Raw genomic sequence first — 17,492 nt, forward strand, 5'->3', positions numbered from 1 at the left:
TAAAACGGTAAAGTCAAAATACAATGGGATTACCAGCACTTGTATTTGTTTTTGCTCCTCTGTCAACATTCTTTATTGTCTCTGCCAGCGACTTGAGGACTTGATTGCTACGTTTTCTTGAGAGGCCGGCCTGTAAAGTGGCTATCGGGGATCTCGAGGTGTAAAAAGACAGTTTGCGACGGCCCTTGGCTCCCAATCCACCTGCCAATATCCATTCCTCTTGTCCTTCCTATTACACATAATAGCTAATCCATAATCTTCCTTTTAAAAGTGAAGTTTGCCCGTGATGAGCCTTTTACCTCTCGCATGAACCCTCAGCGTAACCTTCCGCAGCTCAGCCGCTGACACCAGAACTTCGGTCTCACTCAGAATTGGATCAATAAGAGATCGCAGCGGAGATGAAGAACTCTGATGTTAGTTTTTAAAGTTCTCCTTTTTGAAATGAGATGTTTTCTGTCATCACAAAAAAGTAGTCTCTCCGATATGAGTTGATGAGCGACAGATTACAAGAGTAAATTGGCTCATTCTGTCTTTTTCAGATGAGAGATTTGAACTGCAGCTCTGGCGGCTTTCACTGCAGGTAGAGGATTTAAATTGAGGGTACGGAGAAAGAAATTGGTCATAGAAATAGACGAGATGTGCCAGAGGTAGAGCAGCGTTAACACTACTTCTCTGCCACTTTTGCTGCTATTCGGCAGAAACCTTTTTACTCAATTTGGAACGATCAAAAAGGTTCCCCCTGTGATGGGACACTGGGGTGGATCAAGTGGTGCTACATCACTTTGACAGCATCCAAATGTTATGCGTCTCCACTCACAGCATCCTCTTCACATATCTAAATAGTGTATACGTTATGATGCTGGACAGATTTAACTGATGCTACTATCAATTGTTTAATGAATCCGTCCAATATCCTGTTCTTCTGTTCAAGTGTCACATCATATTGACAGGTTTGTTTGCATGGACTTGGCTTCATTTTGATATATATTTCCATAAATACTCATCAGTGCAGTTTCCCCAAGATAAAGTTAATCACTGTTTTGTCTTTGCTGCCAGTTTTGTCTTGCCCTGGATCTATCTCGTTATATAAAACACCGTGAATTGAACCCTTGCTGTGAGGCAATCCCAGTTATTATACGGACACTTTACATGTAAATGCCTCCGCACCTCTGGAAGCGCTGGGCCGTTGCTTAGTGATCAGGTATGACAGCGGGGATTTGATTGTGGTGGAAGTATTGCATCAGAGACTTAACAAACACCAGAGTGTGAGATTAAATAAGATCAATCAGATGTGCAGGTCTGTAGGAGTGTTGCTGCCTGGAGGCTTCCTGTCTTTACCTGATGGACCCTTTTGTCTCTGCGCGTCCTCCAGCGTCAGTGAAAGATGCCAATCTTCCGCGCATAAACAGCCGCACGCATCTCGTCGCTTCAAAGGTGGCGGCCTGGTGCTCAACAGAGCAGCGCATGTCCTTGGCGGTGCCTGTCAGCAGCAGTCTCAGCTGTCAGGCCGATCTAAGATGGCAGACCTGTGGGCTGCCGTCATACCCAGGGAGAGAGGTGTCCTCTTGCCAGATTCCTAGTTTAACTTCTCCTCTTCCTTAACAGGCAGATATGAGAGATTGCTTTATGAGCTGTGAACTTACTTGGAATGTTGTTAAGATAAACTATGGTAATTATGGCCATCTAGCATTAATGCAACAGAGGCTTTGTATTGTGTCTCCATGATGATGCCTTTTGGAGGAAAAACAGTGCATCTGTGCTTTATGAGACAAGACAGCAGTCCATAGCCCTCCTCATCCTCGCTCAGCTCTCATTATACCTTCAGTCTTCAGACCATTTTTATTTATCTGCCTTATTCCACCAGCATGCCTCTGTGAAACAAGCTGAGACCATGGCCTGTTGTATCTGTTCAGGGGAAAGCATGCGTATTAGACTCCAGCATTCAGCCGAGCAGAACATTTTCCACGGCCGTGGTAGAAGTCTTGAGATCTTTCTTATGCTTCCGTCTGTCTTTACTCACAAACTGTGAAGTCATTTAAAATGATGTGAAACCATGCGACTCGTCCTTAAAGCAGCAGCGGCAGCAGCCTGTGTGATCTTTGAATCATGCAGTGTGAGTCTGTAATGTGATTTCTTGACCTGAGGTAGTTTATTTTAACCTTTTTGAAAATCATTGGCTCCATCAGCTTTATCCCTCTGATCCCTCAGTTTCTGATATTTCCTGCTAAGGCAAAGAATGTGGCCTTTTCAATCCAAAGAGAAAGCTACAGTACGTAACCAGTCTTGCATGGTCTAGAGCTCTGTGGCTGGCTGCTATGCTGGTTACTCTCCCACAGTTCTTTCTTTTAATAAATGTATGAAAACATAATGCACAGTATAAAAACCCTGATGTGTTTGTAAGAAAAGGTTCATTAAAAGAATGCACGTCTTCTTTCACTCTCAGGGACGGCCTCATCTTATTTTTGTTTCATAGACCGATAAAGACGCTTAAGCCTTCCATTTCAGGTACTCTGTTCCCACGCAGTGTGTGTGTGTGTGTGTGTGAGTACGCTCTACTCATACACTGGGATTCTTGTTTCGGAGCCTCGATCACTGGCTTCGATTCACAAGGAAGATCTTTTATCCTAGAGAGTATGATTACAATAAACTGCAGTATTACAGAAGACAAGCAAATATGTATCACAAATGTGGATTAAGATGCATGCTGGCCAACAGTGCTGTAAATTATCCTAATGTACCACAATATGGCAAAAAAAAAAGCAGAATAAATTGTAGTTTAGCCAGACGTTGGACAGCTGTATTATTCACTTCACTACGGTATAAAGCTCAGAAAACGGACCGTGGTGATAAAACAAGAGACTTTTAACACTGTAGAGGTTGAGTGTCAGGTCATGCCACATTGGCCCACAGTTAATGAAGTGATTCTCTTTATCACGCAACAGAGAGGGCGAAGACGGGCTGCAGCATCTTCTGCAATAAAACCTCTCGCCTCTGCTGCGCCGCCATTCGCTGCTCAGCAGCTTTATCGGCTGCATTCAGGGCTGGGTCACATGTCGAACACTTCGTAGACACGCTCCACTCTGAACTTGACACGACCACGGCACTCGCCGCCGACCTCGTCCGCAGCTCGCTCCTTTCCTCAAATCATTTTCATTTAAATAATTTAGGGTAATTAAATCGAGGGGCAAATTAGAAACTGCGGAGACACAAATTCAATTGATCAGAAAGATTTCCATAACGGCTTTAATCAATAGCTAATCTACCATCCCTAATGAGGATGAATGGGTGCGTTTTTTAATTGAAGACCGTTGTAAAACCTTTTGTGCAAAGAGAACGAATCGTCTGCTTTTCCAACAGATAATAAAAGCAATTAAAGATGCTCAGGGAGAGATTTTGTCCCAGCCGCAGGTATTCAACGACTGGCTTCTTCTTTCCCTGAAAAGGTCACATACATTTCACTTTTCGTGTCTTTTTTCCCCCCCTGAAGGCAGTAGGAGGTCACAGTGGGGAAAATGTGCAAATGTGATTGTACCCACTCCAATGTGATGTACATGAATGAAACCAACCTGAATGTCTTTTGAAACTGACTTTTCTCTGATCCGACGTCTGCAGTAGCTGTGAGAAACATACTGATCGAGACGACTTCTTCTTCTTCTGCGATCTTTTCAGTGTCTGCGCACGTTGGTGGGCCACACAGGGGGCGTGTGGTCATCCCAGATGCGAGACAACATCATAATCAGCGGCTCCACTGATCGCACACTCAAGGTCTGGAACGCAGAGACAGGCGAATGTATCCACACCCTCTATGGGCATACCTCAACAGTGCGCTGCATGCACCTACATGAGAAAAGGTACGGGGCAGATTTCACTAATGCATATAGAGCTGAAAGAGTACATTTATTAATTGATGAGTTGATCAACAGAATATTAATGTTTAAGGTTTTTATCTTTGGGCTTTGTTCTGTTGGTTATACGGAACATACAGCTTCAGTCTGATGGCTATTATTCACTTTTTTTTATGACAAACATCTGTTAATTGAGGAGATAATGGGCCGAGAGAAATTAAAATAATTAATAGCGGCCCTAAATAAACCCATTAACATGTTAATTAGTGAGCTTTACAAATAATTTTGTTGCAAACCGGCACATCCATCGATAGGTTTATTTGTAAAAAATGATTTCTCTTCAAGAAATAGTTAAGTAGGGATGCGAGAGATATTGATCGTATAGTCTGTATGTTGAATATGAAGTTGTTCCCAGCGAATCTTAGCTTAGCTTAGCATAGAAACTGGAAGCCGGGGGGAAACGGCTAGACTGGCTCTGTCCAAAGGTAATAAAATCCGCTGACCAGCACCTCTAAAGTTCACCAAATAACATTTTATATCTTGTTTTGTTGAAAACGAATAAGCACGTGGACTATTCCCTTTAATGTGCCCATGTCCTCTGTTATCATTAGAATCATAACGCCAGACTTCACGGCGATGCCACCAAGCAAAAAGAGCATCTCTGCAACATTGTAAGAGGACAGTATCTCTATGAAAGTGAGCATGTGGTCTCTTGGAGATTAAATAGACCCTGTGAGCCGTCCTAAGTGAACTGCTGCTCACTCATTCACTTAGTATTACACTCCGGAGACTCAAAGTGCTCTCTTAGCCTTAGGGCCCACCAAGGTTTTTGTGTATAGCATTTGATTACTCACTCAGTGGAAATGCTGCAGGCAGACGGTGAACAACATGCTGGTGATTTCCATCCATGTAGTGCTGTGAGGCCTTTTACAAATAGAGTATGTTACGAGTGTATTTACTGCATGTTTTTTTTTTTAAATAGAAATCATTTTAGAATATGGAGGAATGTCTGTCTCAGGCTGTAGCTGATGAATATGAAGGAAAGCGGTGTCGATCATTCACCAGATTTAAATTCCTATGCGTCTCTTTTTTAAATACTAACGAATGATATCCTCGGGACAAAAAATGTCACCCTAAAGGGGAGTTTTCCATCTATAACCTGTAATATATGTATTATTATTTATTTTTTCCATTCCGGGGGTGAAGACACTGCTGGAGGGCGGCTGTTAAGAGTTAAATGGTTGTTTTTGTGCTTTCAAGTATGAACACGAGTGTGACTCTGTAGGTTACGCAAAGAGAGTGAAAGAAAATGTTCATACCGGTCTCATTATCCTGTCAATGCAGCTGCCACAGTATGAATCAAAGTGTTGTGTCGACTACTGAATTCAATCTTACTGAATCTGTTACTCATGTGGCAAAGTGAAGCTCGACATTAAGACTTCACAACAGTTTTAACTTAGTTGCTGCATCCAGACTCTTTACAGTCAACAGTCTCTTAAAGCGTCGTGTTTTACCACGTGTGTCTGACTCGTCGTGTCTCTCTGGTTTTCTCTCAGGGTGGTCAGTGGCTCTCGCGACGCCACGCTGCGCGTCTGGGACATTGAGACAGGTCAGTGTTTACACGTCCTCATGGGCCACGTGGCGGCCGTGCGATGCGTCCAGTATGACGGGCGGCGGGTGGTCAGCGGTGCCTACGACTTCATGGTGAAAGTGTGGGACCCCGAAACAGAGACCTGCCTCCACACGCTGCAGGGCCACACCAACAGAGTGTACTCGTTACAGGTGAGCAGCTTCAGACACGCATTCAGCAGGGTGGCAACAAAAAAAAAAAAAGGATGCTCTGTGTTGCGTTTCTCCATTTGTACATCAAATGCATACATCCATTTCAGGCTGGACCTGCACAATCTGCATTACGTAATACAGACAGCTATTCATAAATCCAGTTTGTACTTGAAGTCCTTCCTGAGGTCTTAAAAAGTATCTGGTTAGGTTGAAATTAAATCATTGGATTAAAAGGGTTGCACCATTAAAAGTTAATTGTATCTAGTTCAAACTGGAAAATATTGCACCACCAAAGCAATCGATTTTGTCAGTTGGTAACAGTTAGATGTGGGAGTCGCAGAGTGAACATATTTCTTCTCTATGGAAGGTTGTTGCTTTGTCAATGTGGCACACAAAAGGTCATAAACAAGTCAATGTAATGTGATTGCACCAACGTTTTTATCTGTCTTGCTCATTTTTATCTACTGTTTTTAAATGTTTAATGCAGCCTTTCCAAACGTGTGTGTGTGTGTGTGTGTGTGGTTGTTTTAAATTCATGCCTCTGTGTCCTCTAAGATGTCCTCTCACCCACTCTGTGTGATTACGGTGCACTTTCAGCTGGTGCCATCAGCCTCAGAGAGGAGGCTGTTTACTGCGCTGATAGATTGGTTTTTGTAGCACGCTGCATCGCTCGGCTTTTTAAAGTGTTGATGCTCCACTATTGGACGTGTGAATACAAGGGAAAGTTTCACACAGATCAATGAAATTCATTCATTTCAATGGGTTTCATCTTAAGTTTGTTAATAGAAATAGAAAGTATGCCGCTGCTGCCTCGGCTGCAAGTCAAAGTGACGTTTACTGTCATCTTGAAGTGGCAGCTTGATTTTCAGTCCGTTTAAAATGAATTTCATCAACATTCAGTCTGCTTTCAGAACGGGAAAACGAGTGTGGAGGCTGAACTTTTGATCCCCCTCTGCCTTCTAGTTTGATGGGATCCACGTGGTGAGTGGCTCTTTGGACACGTCTATAAGGGTCTGGGACGTGGAGACGGGCAACTGCATCCACACGCTGACGGGGCATCAGTCCCTCACCAGCGGCATGGAGCTCAAAGACAACATCCTGGTCTCAGGCAACGCAGACTCCACCGTCAAGATCTGGGACATCAAGACGGGCCAGTGCCTGCAAACACTGCAAGGTGAGTCTGCCATCCCAGGTTCAGTTCGGTGTTAAGTAGGTGTGCACGCGCAGCTTGACTGTCTTTGTAAACCAAACGCAGAGAAGCTCGGATTACAACACAAACGGAGAAAGGGTGACTTCATTCTGTACTCAGGTAGACATTACGTCACTATATCTTTACATAGCAAATGGTTGTTTGCTGCTTTATTAATGTCATTTACATAATTTCAAATGTAAGACTTTTTAAAATATCCAGTTAAAAAATCAGTACATAAAATCATACATTCCCTTTTAAGTCTATTGTAGTTTTTTTTTATATATATATATGGTACGAGTAGTTAGTATCTTCCTGCACCATGTTTCTTGAATGTTGCCATACAGTACACTACAACAATGTTTGGATTACAGTCTTGCTTTACGTTATAGTGTAGACTGTGCACAGTGGTGTTTGTGCAAAGGGCTGCAAAATCATTCAGATGTACACTTAACTGTAAACGTGTGACTTAAATGGCGATAGCAGCCTTGAGCAACAACAAAAAAGCACACACACGATGGGACTTAGCTTGAAACTGACCGTCCAATTAGAATCCACACTATATAAATGACCTGTCTGTGTGTGGCAGGACGGAGCCAACACCTTGTGGACCCGCTGGTCCTGATTACGCTCTCATTTCCTTTGTGTCTGTTTGAATAGTTCAAACCCCATTAGCAGCAGCAGCAGCAGCACTGGTGCCTCACAGGAAGTTGGAAATCCTTTGCTGAATAGCTGCCGTAACCACCAGCGCCCCCCGCCCCTAAATACCCTCATTAGCAAACTACAACCCTCCATGCTAGTTCTACAAACACCAACACACGCACCCGCTAACAAAGGGATGCCCTAGTGAGAGTCTGAAGACAGAGGGGAGGGATACGACGGAACGGGGGGAGGGTGTGTGTGTGTGTGTGTGTGTGTGTCCTGTAAAGAGGGGGTGACTACAGTGAAGGGATGAAGGCCGGGGGACTTTGTAGGTCGTATAATTAGGTCAGCGGACAATTTCTGCCATTCATTAGCGTGTTTTGATAAGACAATGGGCCGACAACAAGGTCGTCACTGTCAGCTGAAGAGCGCATAGGTAATGATGGAGCAGGCTTTGTTGTGCTAATGCCGGGAGGGGAGGAGAGAGGCAGGCATGTTGGGGGTTGGTGCACAGCACTATTGAATACTCGAGTAAGTATCGCAGCCTTTGAACTAACTGGAGACAGAAATGGAAAATATGTGAAAGCGCGTTGATGGTGAGATTTCAAAAGAAAATTCTCTTCAAATGGATTGTGAAAGCGGAAAGAAATTGAATTTGTCTGAATGAAATAGCTACTATAGCAACCTCCGGTTAAAAATAAATAAATAATAAAAGCAGTTAATTTGCCAGCACTTGATTCTGCGCTTGTTTGTACTTTGTGTCGCCCTAATTGATTTAATTAAGATATCATTTTCAAGCCCTTAGGGGAATCTTAAGTCACCGCACGCGTAGAGTCACAAATAAAGTCACCTCAGTGAAGGCAGTAACAGCCACCATCTTCACTTAAAGTGTGGCATCCTGCCAGCTACCAGCACACAAACACACAGCAGACGGAGGTGTAGCTGGAGCTCCTAAGCCTCTGTGACAGTGACAGCCCGAGTCCTAAAGCCTGCCTACAGTAGGAACTCTAGACTACACTGTCACAATAGCTTCAGGAGTAAAAGAGGTGAATTCTCCTTTTGTGTCTCAGAGGTTTTGAGTTATTTATTCGGTATCCAACATTCTCATTTCAAATTCACCCATCCACGTCTCTATACCCACTACATTACTCTATTTATTACAAATGGCTGTTTTGGACTAAATTGTAGCAGGAACTACAGAGGCCCAGGCATGAGATCGTTTAGTGGAGGTAGAGACTGCGGTTCGTCTGGTAGGAATGCAGTTAAGTGTCTCTTCTAAGAATCTGTTTCTCTGTGTGTTCAGGTCCCCACAAGCACCAGAGCGCCGTGACGTGCCTCCAGTTCAACAAGAACTTTGTCATCACCAGCTCGGACGACGGCACAGTTAAACTGTGGGACCTGAAGACGGGCGAGTTCATCCGAAACCTCGTGACTCTGGAGAGCGGCGGCAGCGGCGGTGTGGTGTGGCGCATCCGAGCCTCCAACACCAAGCTGGTGTGCGCGGTGGGCAGCCGCAACGGCACAGAGGAGACCAAGCTGCTGGTGCTGGACTTTGACGTGGACATGAAGTGAGAGGGGGACGCGGTGGGGGAAGGACGAAGAGAGCGAACCGCGGAGAGGAAGGAATGGAGAGGGGATGGGGGAGATGAGGCACCTAGAAACCGGAGGGCCAAAGCCCAGAGCTCTGCACCCACACTCGCAAAATCTACAACTACCACCACTGACAGTGGGCTGTCCTGTCCTCTACCATTAACTCCCCCCCCCCCCCCCCCCCCCCCTTTAGGGCAAATGTTACTGACAGAGCCACAGACCCTCACACGTGTTCAGCCCCCCGCTTTCGACCCCCTACCACCAGTACGCGGTGGAGTCGGAGGGGATCGGGCTGGAAACGAGGCGCCGGGGCTCCACCGGTCAGTCCCTCGATCGGCTGGGAGGAAGAAGAGAGGAAGAACGACTGATGACGACTGAACTCTTTTGAAGTGACTCTCAACCATTTCGGTTCGGGGGTCCGCTTTGCACAGAGACTTGGTTTCGCTCAAGCCTGACAGATTTTGAGATGTACAGAGATATATTATTTTTTAAAAGACCCCCCCCACACACACACACACACACACACACACTCATACACTCAAACGGCCAACCGGAAAACATTCACTGTAGGAAAAGATTGAGGAAGGTGGGAGACATTTAAAAAGGTAAAATTTCCACACACACAGTTGCACCGAAAGAGCCGCTTGTTGTAAAGGAGAGCAGGCGGTTGGAGGCTTCGGCCTGTAATCAGGCTCGTTTCTTGTCACTCCATTTCCGTTCTTATTGTTCTACACTCGGTTTTCTTTACAATATCGCACACAAACACAACTGTGAATTTCAACACGTTCTTGGTTTATCATATGAAAGGGGTTTCACTCACGTTTGGTTTTTTTTTTTTCTTCTTTCTTTGCCGTTGCCAAAAGCAACAAATCCCAGTATTAATAACCTGCTCTGTTTAGGTTTGCTGTCATTATGTCACATGGTTTTTTTTTTTTTTTTTGAGTTGTTTGTTCTTCCTTTACTTTTTTTCTACATACCTGAGTTTGGAGCTCCGTCTCCACGTAAAACATCCGTGCTGTCCAGAGGTTTTCAGTCTAGCTGGGGCGGTTTTCTCAGTGCCAGCGCTGTGACGAGAAGAAGTAACGGTTCTTCCCTCTAAGCGCTGTGGATCAATGCCCCCGAACCCCCCCCAGCCCCTTCCCCTCTACTGTTTTCTCCCAGTGGCCAAACTGTATTTATGCTGCTAGATGAACGGAAAAAAAAAGAGAGAGATGGAACTTTTACTTGCTGTGACGTTTTAGTCCCAGGCAAAATTCCAAATTGAACTCTATATGTTTGGACTTTAAGGAACAAAAAGATCACAAAAGATAACATCCAACTTTTTTGTTTTATTTTGTTTGTTTTTGCCACTGAAACTCGAGCCAAACGTGCCTCTACGAGGCTGAGAGAGGAGGGGAGCGCGTCCGACAGATACTGACGGGGGATCGCCTGCTGAGAGGAAACGAGGGGATGTACACTGTCGGCGTGCGTGCGTGTGCATGAGTGCGTGTGTTAGCGTGTTAACGGGCAACTTGTAAACACATTCCTTGGGACAACGCTCTTTCAGCCTGTTCTTTGGGGAAATGTACAAATGCTGTGTGTGGACTGGCAAAGGAAAAGGAAAAAAAACAAAAAAAAACTAGCGGATGTATCGATTTTAACACGTGAATGAAAGAACTGTCCGTATCCGTGTGTGATTGTTGTTCAATTCAAAGATGTCTGAAGCGACAGAGGAGACCATCACAAGCATCAACCGACGGGTCGAGCTGCCAGGAGTCTTTAGTGTTACATGTGTTGCAGTTCAAACCTCCGGGCCGGGCTGCTCTGCCTCGAGGATTGTCAGTGAGGAGGAGGGGGGGGGGGGGGGGAATAAAAACACAAAAAGGCAACAAACGTGAACAGAAACATTGTAGCCAAACGAAAAATCGTCTCAATCTCCAAGAGTCACAACTCAAGCTGAACTGTGAAAGTGGTATAACACTGTATATTAAAAAAGAAAAAAAAAGAAAACAATCTTGCTCTATCTCCTCTCGTTGTTTTCTCCCTCTGTTTTAATTTATGATCTGGTTTGAGAAATCAGATTTGTTGCAGGTGTTTTATTTTTTCAGTTAATGTAAACTGCCTGGCAAAAAAGAAAACAGACAGAAAAAACCTTAAAGGGATTGTGTATTTGTTTGATTCACTTAGAATTTTATTTTCTTATAACTTAAGTGCAATAAAATGTGGGTTTTTCTTTTTTCATTTCAAGCATATCGGTTGTCTGTTTTTGTTACCTGTGTGAAGGCATCTTATATGTTCAATAAAGCAAATTATTTGGTTAAGTACATCCACGAGGGAATACTTCTAACGTGTATTAGAGTGCAGACCAAATTGATCTCTGCAAATGATGTATGACGACCCTCAAATTCAGCAGAACCTGGTAATGTTTATCAGGTAAGAGTCTCTTCATTCATCTCCAGTTTGACTGAGAACAGAATTATTTACTTTATAGATCACACATTTTTTGTTTTTTCTGCCATTTTTCAGTCCCGTTTGTCAACTCAAGTTCATTTAAATTGTACAATTTGTTACATAAAGTCTTAACTGTCTTTAATAGCAACAGTTCCCAACCTTGACCAAGCTCTGTCTCTCAGAGTCAGGATATTAACTGGGATGAACTCTCAAAAATAATAATGAGAATATTTAGATTATTGATGCGATCGACCAGATGGGTACTGTTGTAGAGCTCAAGGTAAGTATACTGTAGTTACTTTACCGTCGCACGGAGAACTCATTCAAATCCAAATTAATGAACTAAAAGTTGTGTAATTATGATAATCTATTATTTCAGTGATTTATCGAGCAAAACAATCCACCGGTTACCTGCTCCTCAAATGTGAGGAATTGTGAATGTTAAACTTAAAGATGCAGCTTTGGGTTTTGAAAATTTCACAATCTGTTTATCAAAAATATATATTTTTAGTTGCAGCTATAATGCTAATGATGTGTTTTGGCAAAATAGAAAAATAGCCTGAATCTGAATCACAGTCAATGTGCTGTGAATGGCTTCAATGGTTTGGGGGAAACTTATTCCCTGCACCAAATATCAAACATATTTCTGACACTGTAAGGGTTAGGATATACTTACGGTAGACATCGTTATTGTCCTTTGTTAAACTGCCATTTAACTTGTTGAGGACAGCGGAATGAAGGTAACCTGAAGAGTCCGACCAAATATGAGAATCATCTTTTTTTTTTAATCCCCAGAGATTAATCTTCCCCCTGAAAATATGTTTGTCCTTAATTTAATTCTTGTTTTCCAACCTGTTGAGATATGTGCGATTCTAGCTTCACTGAAGCCAGAACAGAAGAACAACATGTTGCTTCCTGCTGCTGCATCTAAAGCACCATGAAGATGACCAAATTCAATGTGACCCTCTGTGTTTTTGGCCAGTGTCCATGATATCCAGCCCGTTCTCCGTCACGAGCCCAAACGGCTCGCTGTAGCAGCAGTAACTGAGTCTGTGCTGCGGATTCCCTTCCTGCCTGTTGCCTAGTGATAGCTCGTCTCTGGCCGGGGGCCTCGGAGCTCAGTGTGGCCTCGCCGTACAAACGGTATTGTGAGGAAGCGGCGATGGCTGTACATCCTCACATGAATGGACGCGTGGGGGAGTTTCCACTTTGGTTGGCAGGGTTACTTCTGAGCGCCTGTTTGTTCCCAGGCTCGGCTCATGTGTTGTGTAAGCAGCAGCTCCGCTCCACTGACTGGTCATGGAGAAGAGTAATCTAGTTTATACAGTATGTGTTGATGCGTTTTCGGGTTTCAGACACAGACACAAAATGCTTCAACAAATCCATGATTTTAAAAAAAGGGCTAAAGCCAATAGCCAGAATTTAAATCTCCAACAATTTTCATAGAAGATCAATCATTCTAGTAATTTTTTTAAAGCAAGGTTGCAGCTTCTCCAATGCGAGGTTTTGCTGCTCGTCTCTGGATTATAGAAGCTGTAAATTAAATACATTTGGGTTTTGGACTGTTGGTCCTACAAAACAAGAAGATATGACCTTGGGCTCTGGGAAAATATGATGAGCACTATAAGTATGTCATAAAAAAACCATAGTCATAAAAAGCTATAGTGTATTGAAAGAAAATCCTAAAAAGACAAAGTGTAGTATATCTTAAAAATGCCACAATATAGTATGTTTAAAAGTATAGTATGTCATAAAAGAGCCATAGTATAGTAAGTAAAAAAAGCCATAGTATTTCAAAGAGTCATGGAAAAAAACAAATGTCAATAAAAGTCACTAAAATGCCAAAATATGTCCAAAAAAAAAGACCTAATTTCTTCAGGTGGATAGCCTCCTCTCTGCAGCTTCTCACCATCAAGGGGACTGAGGTGGAGTCTGCTGACAGTTGCACGTTTCTGGGCCTGTTGCAACAGTGAAGAAAGCCCAGCGGCGGCTTTATTTCATCAGGCTGCTGAAGAAGGCCGGACTCAGCCATCAGCCCCTCACCCGAGCCTACAGAGGGCTCAGTGAGAGCTTTCTCACCAGCGGGCTCATCGTGTGGTTTGGGTGTGGCACAACCCAGGCTGACAGAAAATCTCTTCAACGAGTCATCAAAGCTGCAGAGAATCCTCGGCTCCGACCATGGACCACATCGACACGCTGCAGGAAGCTCAGAGGCGTATGTCGAAAGATATTATGGAAAAAGTCATATGTATTGTTGTAATATTTCATCAATAATTGATAGTATAATACGTCAAAAAGTATAATGAAAAACATAGTATGTCGACTAATGGCGCAATAAAAACCCTAGTTTAGTATGCCATGAAAAAGACATAAAAAAGTCAAAGTATAGTATGTCATAAAATGCCGTAGTATATAGTATGTTGACAATTGTTATGAAAATATTCATAGTATGGTATGTCTAAAAATGTCTTGGTATATAGTGTTGAAATATGTCATGAATAATATAATATGAAAAAAAGTCAGGAATAAATACAGTATAGTATGTTGGAAAATATGAAAAAAGTCATAGTATAGTATGTAGGACATAAAAAATGGTATATTAAAAAGAAATGAAATTTTTTTTTATAATATGTCAATAATGATCATGAAAAAGTGCATGTATAGTATTTTGAAAAATGTCATGAAATAAATCAGTGTGGAATGTGGACGAATGTAATGAAAATGGTGACTGCGGCGCATGTACATGCTGCGGCAGGTCGCTCCCATGAATTTTGTTACATTTGCCTCTTAATTTGTTGTCTTTTCTTGCATTAATTGAGCACTTATGGCATAAGACAGAACACACTCATCAAGATCGGAGAATGAAGCGAGAGGATTGGATTCATTCAAGGGGAACAGACCTTGAGACGATCACCGCCCACCCAGCCAGACAAGTCAGACCAAACTGGGTAAAGAAACAAAGTTACGCAAATAAAATGTTTCCCTTACAAACTAAATACTTAAGTAATGTACAAATACCTCAAAATTATAAGTACAGTACTTATTTACTTTTCTGTACAGCAAGAAACATATCGTTAGTATTATGTTCATCATTTATACTTTGATTCATTGATTCTAAGTTGCAGCCTTACAGTATGTATTTTTGAGGAAATAACTTGTTAAATATATTTTTCTTGCAGGTTTACTGTAGCAAACAAGATCATCCGGAGTAGGAGACACTGATGTATGTCCACAGGCAGTTCTTTAATGAACTTAATTTTAGGATGTGATGAATCATCTCCCTCCTTGAGGTTATTAGCCATTAATCTAACTTACGCTTACTGCCTCGATTGCACTGCACTTCGTCTTGATGAATGAACGTCCCTCTCGCTGCGCTCGCCACTTGAAAGAACCACATCTTCTGTTGCCGCTCAGCACTGACTCATCCGGCGACAAACAACACGCCACGGACATGAGGGATAGATAAAGGAGTGAGGGATGCTGCCTCACAGAGCACAATTTGATGGTACGGGAAGCATTCAAGGGGTTTGGATGTCAAGATGAAAAACAGGTGGAGAAGGGGGGGGGGGGGGCTCCCACACCTCCTTCCATATCCCTCCATCTCTTTGTTCCATAATCCTGCCCTGCAGCATCGTGGCTCTTCTCATTGCCAGTAGATTCTCAAAGGGCCGTAGCATTAGCAGTGGTAGTGTTTCACGTCTCCGCTTAATCCTATTTTGGACCTTTGTTGTAGCCCGAGAACTGATAAAGGAACACTTAATCACCATAACCTGCTGTCAATGGATGATGCCGAATGAAGGTACAGTATTAGAGCTCACCATTGATCCATGCAAACACACATAAGAGGATCTAAACTGCCTTTGTTTCTTTCAGGGAGCTGATGTTGACCATTAATCTTGACGGTTGCCCTCTGGGAGGTCAGCGTGTTCACTCAAGTCAACTGAAAGGGTGTGAAGTTGACAAATCTGACCTTTCCGTCCTTTACACACGTCTTGCTCCCTAGCTGCAGTTCTTCAAAACCCAATTGAAATGCCAGGTTCGTCATTGTCAAAATTGGCAATTTGAATGAATTCCTCTGTTTGCTCACAGCTCAGCAGCGCACCGAATCACATTTTGTGTCTCATAATGAGATGTGTCGGAGCCATTCTTGACTACAATAATCCTGGGAAAGAGAGCAAGAAGCAGAAATATTCATCCATCTTTTCTCTCTCTCTCTCTCTCTTCAAATCAGGCAAGGTTAATAACAGACTGGTGAATACGAGGCAGATCAGGTCAGCTGGAAACTCTTTGATTGCCCTGATGGGATTTATGACACTTCTTCAGCATCAAGAACCTGACAGCGGGAGGAAAAACTGCGGCGGTCGTTCATTCATATCACTGACAATCCCACGGACCACCAAACGCTAGACATTTATTTTAAATCATAGTCAAAATGTTGCAAATAAATTACCAACCATGTGTGGCTGAATTATAGAGAGACATGTCACATAAAGTACGAGACGTCTAGAAAAATCTGTTTGATCAAATGGTGCAGCGACACAAATATGACATCTAGGGTTTCAACACTGTAACGAGTATCAGTGGCAGAGCTTTGTTGTCTAGACGTACTTCAATCTTAAAGATGTTTTGTTACTCACCCAAGAGGTGCTTCTCTTCTGTCCCAGGAATTGTAACCTTTTTTTTTTATGGTTGTTCACATTATTAACATGACCTGACGGTCATCAAGGTCCCGTGGCAGTCACGTGAGTCATCAGAGCCGCGCGAGTTATGCCAAGAATTGGTGTGAAACTGCCTGAGGAAAGAGGATGTCAGGATGGTCTTATCTGTGAGTGAGTAATTCTAGCACTGTTATCCTATGACCTGGATAATTTAACGCCTCTTCACGATGTCATTTTGGGCTCCCTCACGAAAGATGACAATAGTGAGGGAGAGGTGGTGAAATCTCTGGATGTTACTGCAAAACGGTGCAGAGTGGGAGATACTGTACTTCCACATAGGTCAGAAATTGTGGCTACAACTCACGTCTAAAATCAAACCAATTGGACTACGGCATGACGTGACGTACAATACGCTGGCCGACATCGCACTACATTTTGTGCCCTCACTATGGCTGAATAACAGCATCAAAGATGGATGACTTACTAATGTGTCTCTGCTTATATGTCTCAAAATGTATATTGTTACAGTCAGACACAGATTGCAACCAAGATTTCGTTATACCCATCTTGGAAAGTGCGACATGACACCGTGCAAGATGCAATTAACCTGCAAGATCGTTGTTATCCGACAGTGTGTTGAGGCCCTATAAGTCCAGACATACACTTTAAGTATCGGGGGGAAAAAACATTTCCTCACTTATGACAGTGGAAAGCTTGGCATGTTTGGTTGGACAAATTCTAGTTTAGATGAATTGAAATGTATTGTCATTGCATAGAGTACAAGAACAAAGACAGCGAAATGCAGTTGTGTCAGTAGTTTGTGGTGCAAGTGAACTCTTGTTAGTATTGGGACCTTGAGTTTGTCAGATCTAAAAGTGGGAAAGTAAAAAATGTGTTTTCCTACCGTGGAGGACTATAAAGGAGCATTCGGCTTCACGCTACACCAGAGCCCATCTGCAACACTCGTGTGCGTAGGCGGCGAAAGTATGGCAGGGGAGGATGCCAGCACATACTGCTAGGGAGAGGGCGCACACACGCTGACTATCCAGCACCACCTGTCTCACTCGGGTAACTGATGAGCACAAGGTGTGCAACGGTGTGTGCTCTCATTTATCTGCAGAGTAGATGAGTAAGCAAATTCACCTGTGGTGTCGTCCTCAAGTGCTAATTATGCGGCCAATTTTCTGCAACAGAGGACAGAGTGAACATTTCAGAGACACATTTATTCTGTTCGCATGAATGTGGAACAGAAATGTCTAATCTTTAACTGATTAGATGTCTGGAAAACGCAATTGTATCCGCTCTGTTTGCCTGTTTAAGCAAGTTCTGTGCTCCTGTGTGTGTGTGTGTGTGTGT

The 17,492-nt window shown here is 43.2% G+C and overlaps 1 protein-coding gene across 4 annotated transcripts in view; it reads left to right on the forward strand.

Annotated features, from left to right (window-relative positions):
* Window positions 1-11,317, forward strand: part of fbxw7 (F-box and WD repeat domain containing 7) — a 99,898-nt gene extending 88,581 nt beyond the window's left edge. For all 4 annotated transcript variants that reach the window (XM_079159942.1, XM_079159943.1, XM_079159944.1 and 1 more), the window contains 4 exons: window positions 3,670-3,851; window positions 5,402-5,627; window positions 6,591-6,801; window positions 8,762-11,317. In XM_079159942.1, coding sequence (XP_079016068.1) covers window positions 3,670-3,851; window positions 5,402-5,627; window positions 6,591-6,801; window positions 8,762-9,030 — 888 coding nt within the window. In that variant the 3' untranslated portion in view covers window positions 9,031-11,317. The remainder of the gene's footprint in view (window positions 1-3,669; window positions 3,852-5,401; window positions 5,628-6,590; window positions 6,802-8,761) is intronic.
* Window positions 11,318-17,492: the final 6,175 nt, after the last annotated feature.

This window comes from Pholis gunnellus (genome assembly GCF_910591455.1).
Source record: "Pholis gunnellus genome assembly, chromosome: 5".
Lineage (NCBI taxonomy): Eukaryota > Metazoa > Chordata > Actinopteri > Perciformes > Pholidae > Pholis > Pholis gunnellus.